The sequence below is a fragment of the Etheostoma spectabile genome, chromosome 17, assembly GCF_008692095.1.
Source record: "Etheostoma spectabile isolate EspeVRDwgs_2016 chromosome 17, UIUC_Espe_1.0, whole genome shotgun sequence".
NCBI lineage: Eukaryota > Metazoa > Chordata > Actinopteri > Perciformes > Percidae > Etheostoma > Etheostoma spectabile.
Window position 1 is genome coordinate 23,424,120 of NC_045749.1, and position 7,757 is coordinate 23,431,876.

The 7,757-nt window shown below is 43.3% G+C and overlaps 1 protein-coding gene across 1 annotated transcript in view; it reads left to right on the forward strand.

The window, feature by feature from the left end:
• si:dkey-191g9.7 (uncharacterized) overlaps nt 1-5,741 on the forward strand; it is a 7,223-nt gene extending 1,482 nt beyond the window's left edge. Inside the window, exon 2 of the mRNA XM_032542009.1 lies at nt 2,181-5,741. Coding sequence (XP_032397900.1) covers nt 2,188-3,732 — 1,545 coding nt within the window. The 5' untranslated portion in view covers nt 2,181-2,187 and the 3' untranslated portion in view covers nt 3,733-5,741. The remainder of the gene's footprint in view (nt 1-2,180) is intronic.
• The last annotated feature ends 2,016 nt before the right edge of the window (nt 5,742-7,757 follow it).

Consider the following 7,757-nt stretch of genomic DNA (forward strand, 5'->3'; position numbering starts at 1 on the left):
TCCAGAAACCTGTTGATATCCAGAAACCCGTTGATATCCAGAAACCTATTGATATCCAGAAACCTGTTGATATCCAGAAACCTGTTGATATCCAGAAACCCGTTGATATCCAGAAAAAAGTTGATATTGCCAGTGAACCTGTGAATATCCAAGCACGGTTGGACATCCCGAAGAAACCTGTTGATATCCAGAAACCTCGTTGAGATACCGAACCGTTGACAAACCCGTTGATATCCAGAAACTGTTGACCTATCCAGAAACTGTTTGGACTCCAGAAAACCTGTTGACTATCAAACCTGTGACATCAGAAACCCTGGTGATATCCAGAAACCTGTTTGACAACCCAGAAACCTGTGCTATCCATAAACCTGTTGATATCCAGTTTACACCCCCCTAGAGTACGTCTACCACGGAAGACCCGTTGTTCCCGCGCAGGAAACCTGAGTGAAGAATATCACAAGCCAGACGGCTGGGTTGAGCAGTCAACGGAAGGCGCTGTTGATATCCAGAACCTGGTCCGCGGCACGATAAGCAGTCAGAACCACAGATGTAAGATATCCCAGAAATCTAAGGAGTGATACGCGAGGAAACCTTGGAGAGCAGGCCAGAGACACTGTGATATCCAGAACCTGTTTATCAGAAACCCGTTGATATCCAGAAACCTGTGGCTTGATATCCAGAAACCTGTTGACATCCAGAAAAACGGTGTATCAGAACTGTTGCACAGAAACCTGTTGATATCCAGAAACACTGTGTATCCAGAAACCCTGTTGACATCCAGAACACCTGTGATATCCAGAAACCCGTTGATATCCAGAAACCTGTTGATATCCAGAAACCCGTTGATATCCCGAAACCTGTTGAAATCCAACTCTCTGATGATGTTTAAAAGTAGCCGTGTTTCTCTTTCCTATCGGGTCTGCAGCCCTGCAAACGGTTGGCTGGTTGGTTTGTGTGGGCTACAGTAACCATAGCAACGCACAGAGCTGACCATAAACCCATGGGGGCGGTAGTAGCTCAGTCAGTAGGGGAGGGTCGCTGGTTCAAGTCCACCCACGGACCAAAGCATGGTGGTGGACTTGTAGCTGGAGATGTGCCAGTTCACCTCCTGGGCACTGCCAAGGTGCTCTTGAGCAGGGCACTGAACCTGCTGCTCGGGGTGCCTTTCCATGGGCAGCCCCCCCCCCCACACACACACACACACTCTGACATCTCTCCATTAGTGCATGTATAGGTACTGAGCATGTGTGTGTAATTCAGGCCTGTGTGTAATGTGTGTAATGACAACAGAGTGTACATTGTAATTTCCCTTTGCGGGATTAACAAAGTATACATTATTATCAATATTATAAATACCAAAAACCCAGATTGAGACGCACATGCCAAATGTGTTATGAATGTCTCTAAAACCCAAATGACACCGGAATATCCCACATGTCCTAATCGGACATCATCAAATATCCTGTATCAAGTTCTGAATATGTTCCTATTTGGAATAATAGTGGAATATTGGTGTGTATGTAAACATACTCAGTATCATTAGGGAGGACCAGTTGATAGTGTGTGTACCTGCTGTCACCAGCAGACATCAGCCATCTTCACCCAGTAACTTTATCCAGTTTAATAATTGGGGGTTTTCTCTTGTGGGTTACTCGTTATGAAGGCTGATGTCTGCTCCAGCTGGACTACCAATGGGGGCCTAGCAAATCTCCAGGTCAACTGTGTGGCCTTTTGTTTGGGTATCTGTAATATGAATCACTAAAACACAAGATCACCTGACATTATAAGGCCGGGTCCTCCATTATAACCCCATCAAAATGCTGATTCGGTTGATATTGTGCTTACATGGGACATTATTAGCCATCATCATCATCAGGCATCCATCAATATTAATTTGTGTTTTAGTTTTTTGAACTTGTTGTAAAGTCTTGGTTGCTACTTTCAGAATTTGAGTATCACATGATTGAATCTAGATAAAATATATCTGAATTTTATCTTCATGTTTTGTTTCAAATTAAATTTTGGAAATAAATCTATTATTATTATGAGGCAAAACAGAGTGCCAAAGTCATTCTTACACTCTTGATACAAAATGGCCAAATTAAAAAATGCATGCTACGGGAGTTTTCTGTGTCCTGTGGATTAGACATCCACCCTCTGTGTTTTATTTCCTCCAAAAGGTTTTCCATGGCAGAGGCCGGGCGTCCTGTGTCACAGCTATGCCCACTAGGGGGGGCTGTTTCCTTGGAATCTTCCCTCTCTGGTCAGTCCTTCTTTGATAGCTCTACAGAGGCTGCTACACCCTCCAGACTGGCTGGAGGACCAGGTAACACCTCCCAGGAGGAGACCAAGGGGGCCGTCAGTGACATCTGTAAAGAGCATTTAGCAACTTCTCCTACCAGAGAAACTAACTGCAGCAGTCTGAGGGCCGGCAGAGAACCTGGTGAACCGGAACAAAGCCAGTCTGAACACTTTGAGCCCCAAAGGGTTTCCAGTCACCCTCCTAGTCTGGCTGAGACGCATTCATCCCCACATCACCATGGGACAGTCGTGAATACAAACAATGACAACCCTCAGGATGGAGGGACAGAGCAGAACATAAACCCAGCCTCCCTACCTGTTCACAGGAGTCCCTCAGAACCTTTGCCTCTGGTTAAACAGGGAGTGGCCCCCCAGGCGGCAGTCAGTCACATGTGTGGACTAGCACACCATGTTGGAGACAACAGTACCCAGGAGGCTGAGAGTCCCTCCATGTTAGCCTTCAAGCAGCCCATGCAGCTGCAGCAGTGCAACATCATCACCACTATTTGTCGGGGGGTTAACAGTGGAGAAGGTGCTGTCCAGCCCCCTCAGAGCCGCTGTGTCTGTGTCCCGTTGCCCATGGCAACAGCCGAAGCGGAGGGTGTTGGGGAAAAGTCCCATCTTCCCTCTAAATGTGACAACAAAGCACTCTGCTATGGCTCCTACAACCATCATGTCAATTTTGAGGACACCTTTGCTGCCTACTGCCATCCGCAGCCCATCCCTGCCCCCCCCCAGTTGCTGCCGCGCCCGGCAGCTGCAGAGCCCTCAGTGACAAACCATCTGGCCCTGCCTCGCCTCATCTCCTCTGTCAGCGAGACGGGCCTGGATGCCAAACACCTGCTGCGCTGCTGCAATCTCCACTGCTCTTGGATCAGCATGCTTCCTCCAGGTGCGGGGCCACAGGCCCAAAAACACTCTGGCGGAGAAGAATGCAGCAGCCGTCCCATTGGCCAAGTCCGAACCATCAGCCGGGACATGGCGACTATGACAGCGCACAAAGAGCTGAGGGATGTCGGGGTGCAGACGGGACAGACTGTCACACCCCACGTGTTCCCCCAGATCTGTCTGGCAGAGGAGAACAGGAGTGAGACCTCCTGCAGCCAGACATCAAACACTGATAGTGATGGAGGCAAGAAACCGGGTGGAGCCTCCAAGTCCCCAGTGAAGGAGGTGATGTGGGATGCAGAGGGGATGACGTGGGAGGTGTACGGGGCCTCTGTGGACCCCGAGGAGCTGGGCCTTGCCATCCAGAAACACCTGGAGCTGCAGATCAAGGAGACAGCAATCCATGCGGCCAAGCTGTCCCGCCAGGACAACAACACCACCCGGCAGGGCGGAAACACCGGCTGGAAAAGGAAGAGGAGCAGGGTGATGGGGTCCTTCCGAACCCCGGCCTGCTGCACTCGCAGCACCACAGCAGTGGACTAACGGACCACAACCTGAACACTGTGTACGCTACTGTCAGCCTCAAATCTGGTCAGAAGGTCAATGGAAGATAGAATGAATGATTTATGGAAGAGCATATGAAATGTTGATTAATGTATGAAGGTCAATGGAAGATAGAATGAATGATATATGGAAGAGCATATGAAATGTTGATTGACGTATGAAAAAGGAAAATCTAAATGACAGAGTGCTGGAAAGGAAACTTATTATCAACTAACAAGAGCTTTTTCATCATTTTGTTGTATTGGTTCAATACTTCCTATAATTCTTCAATATTACTATTGAAATCATGATTCCTGCAGCTGTGCACTGCCAGTGTTTTACAGGTGTGTATTCATAATAGACACTTATGATAAGTACTACTCGTGTAAACTGTGTAAAGGATTTGTGGAGTGGGGAATATCATCTATTTCAATACAGAGACACCTCCACCCCCGTAGATTTTCCCGTAGCGTCACCCTCAGGAAAACTTTAACCCCACTTTTGGGATGGCTAAGGCTCTAGGACTAGCTGCGTCATAATCTACATTATCTGTCAAACACTTGAGTATTATTTGTGGGGGGAAATAAACATTGCAACTCTCTCTCTCTTGAGCTAGATGGTTGAGATTTCTTTTGCTCTTTGGGGGAATCGTTGGGTCTCTGTAAATGATAGAGTGTGGTCTAGAACTACTCTATCTGTAAAGTCTCCCCTGTTATAATTTGACACTATAAATAAAAATTAATGGAATTGAATAGCAGCCAATGCAAACGTTGTCATTCTTGGATATAAAATTTACACATGGGAAAATCAATTTGTGCTGAAACTATAGAACCTATGAATACACCCAGTAATAGATATTGAAAGCATAAAACACATTTCATTTCTCTGTATCACGTTTATATAATCCAGACATGAATCCACTCCACTTTATTTTTCCAACTGTATAACTGATGTTAGTGTTATACAGCATGTACCAGCTCATAAATTGCTTAGTCGAGTATCAGAAACACCAGTAATGGAAAAATATAAAATTAAAGTGGTATTAAAAAACTAAACTTAACATTTAATACATGTATACAGCAAAGACAATAAAGCTCCGGATCAGAGCGTCACGTTGAGCCCCTGTGGGATCCATCAGGGATCTGTGAATGAAACATAAATGTTCATTAGGTTTATTCATATTCATATTTTCAGGGTGAAAATCCACTTTCAGAGACTCGATGTTTTGACGTCAATCACTGTAACTGATTCCATAACATTTTTATCAGAAAAAAAGGAGTTAATGAAGCATGTGGGAATTACTTTGTCAGTTTTATTTCATGTGAAACTTAAATATTTTTCAGTGTACACTGTATGTTGTAAGTATATATGTTTAATAGTAATATAATTTACAGATATTGCAATGTTAGACAGACTTCAACTTGTGAAACGAATATTGAATGTATTCCTGTTTTCTTCAGTAATGCTGACCTCTGTTATTCATATTTTCATTTCCGTCTGTTTGTTCCAAATTGTGTGGAGCTAAACTCGTTGCCAACTCTGTTGTGTTATCGGTGTAGCTATTGAAAACAGTGTGGACCAAGAGACAAACAGTTGGTCTGAAGTTGAAATGAACCCTGGGACATTCTGAGAAATCATCTGATACTTTGGGGAAACGTCTGCCACCTTCCCCCGATGAGAACATGGAGATCAGTTTGCTCTCATCATGTCCGTTACAGAGATAGACAGCAGGTCTAGGAAGTGTTTGGTCTAGCTTAGCAAAAAGCCTAGACGCAGGCTGCTAGCTTAGCTCCCTCATAAAAAACAATATGCCTTAACGAAGTTGCGGTTGTGACCAATGTTGTACCTTGGATTGTGGATCTAACTGTTTGCAGATGACACTGTTGTATATTTTCTTATCTGACAGGATTTATTTTCTGTATTCTCCAACTGAAAATTAACATTACCAATACAGAAGACTACACAATGTTATGGTAGAGAGATGCTGACATAAAACAACTTTCTATATTGGGTTAAGGTAAACTTTTGTTATTTGAAGATGTTATGTTATGGTGTGTTACGTTATAAGGAACTACACTCTGTGTCCACTGGGGCTGCACAATTAATCAGGGCTGTAGTCAAGACCACCTTTGTCGAGTCCAAGACAAGACCAAGACTAGTCGAGTCCAAGACAAGACCGAGTCCAAATTGGTTAGAGTCCAAGACAAGACCGAGTCCAAAGAGGTTCAAGTCTGAGTCAAGACCGCGTCCAGGACAGGAAAAAAAAAGTTTTATGCATGACAGTATCAAGACAATCATTTTGGGTTTCACTTTCCCTCCAATATTATTATCAACATAATAAAGACACCTGGACTCGGTCGAGACCCAAAGCCCAAAAGCCAAATCTGGCAAGACCAGTGGCGAGACCAAGACAAGTCCAAGTCCAAATACTAGCGAGACAAGTCTGAGACCATAGAAAACCGGACTCGAGTACTACAGCCCTGCAATTACTTGCAATTTTATAGAAATTGTAATGTGGACGGGGGCAGGGTAGTCCTACAGACCGAAGAAAAACATCTTTATTTGGTTCACATCCTTGCAGCAATCCCACGATAATGAATTACATTTTTGAAATTTTTAACATTTCTCAATGAAAATGAGAATAACGACACAAAAATGATCATTGCCCACAATATCGCAAATCCAATTGCAACATCAGACGAAAGAATCGCGATTAGATATTTTCCTCATGTCGTGCAGCCCTAGTGTCCACTGGTGGAGATGAAGAACGTCCATTTTTACCAGACAACCTATTTCACACTGTATTCTCTTTCCCCTTCTTTGTTTCCTCTGTACTCTGCGTCATACATTATGATTGCTTTTGAAAAGAACTGCAGCACTAATCTTTATTGTTTTGTGTGTGTCGAGGCCCTCCGTAGATATATATCTCTGGTTCCACACAGGAAGTAATGCAGAAGGTCAGCTGAGTGTTTATCAGTTGAAAGTGTTATTAACATGTTGTTAAGAGGAACATGCCCAAAATCTTTATGCCAGCAATAAAAATGAAGGAAACCTGATTTTCTCTTGCCGGATGAGTCAAAAGGTTCTCAAACACCAGGGGAGACGGGGGATAGTTGGAGCATTTTTGGACATTTCTGTCCGTCATCTTTTAAGGCACTGGATTTAAAATGTGAAACAAACTAATTTCATGTGTCTGCTAGAAAATGGTGAAGCTGTTATCTCTGAAACAGAACGTCGAACAGAATTGGCATGGTATACTCTCAGATACAAGCAGTAAAATGGTAGTCTGGGTTAGTAGTATCATACCTTAGGGTGAAATATAACATCATGAAATTAGGATTAGGACAAAAACTAGACGTTGAAACTTTTTTTTCAACACACTTTTAAAATGTGCATACGTGTGTGTGTGTGTGTGTGTGTGTGTGTGTGTGTGTGTGTGTGTGTGTGTGTGTGTGTGTGTGTGTGTGTGTGTGTTGAGAGGCACTACTCGGTCTGTCTTTCTTTTTCAAGACTGAAATTTAAGGAAAAACATAAGTACAACCAAAAGATTTAACTCCTGTTTCAAATGTAAATAAATCCCTCAATGAATAAATCATTGTCATTATTGCTTTATTAGTTATTAGACCATGACAGTCAAAATGCAAAAGCATCCTGTCAAACGACTCTCAAAGTGGGATAATATCAAATCAAACTGTAAGTAATTGTCGTCAACGTCCCAATTCCATTGAGAAAAACTGTAAAACAATACCACATAACTATTATGTATCTATATGTTGGACAGCTGATTGTGATTGTTGGCTGCTCTATTTTGCATGTAGGGACTTACACAATGTGAAATGAAAGAATTATTTTTGATTGAATGATATTTTGAGTCAGTGCATCTGTAAATGACTATGAAAACGCATAGATGTTGTTTCCTTGCTGAAGACAAAAAGGTTTCATCGACACCATACACTGTATATTTATTAATATTAACGGTCTGTGATCCACACTCCACACCGGTTGGTGGCAGTAATGCGCCACGG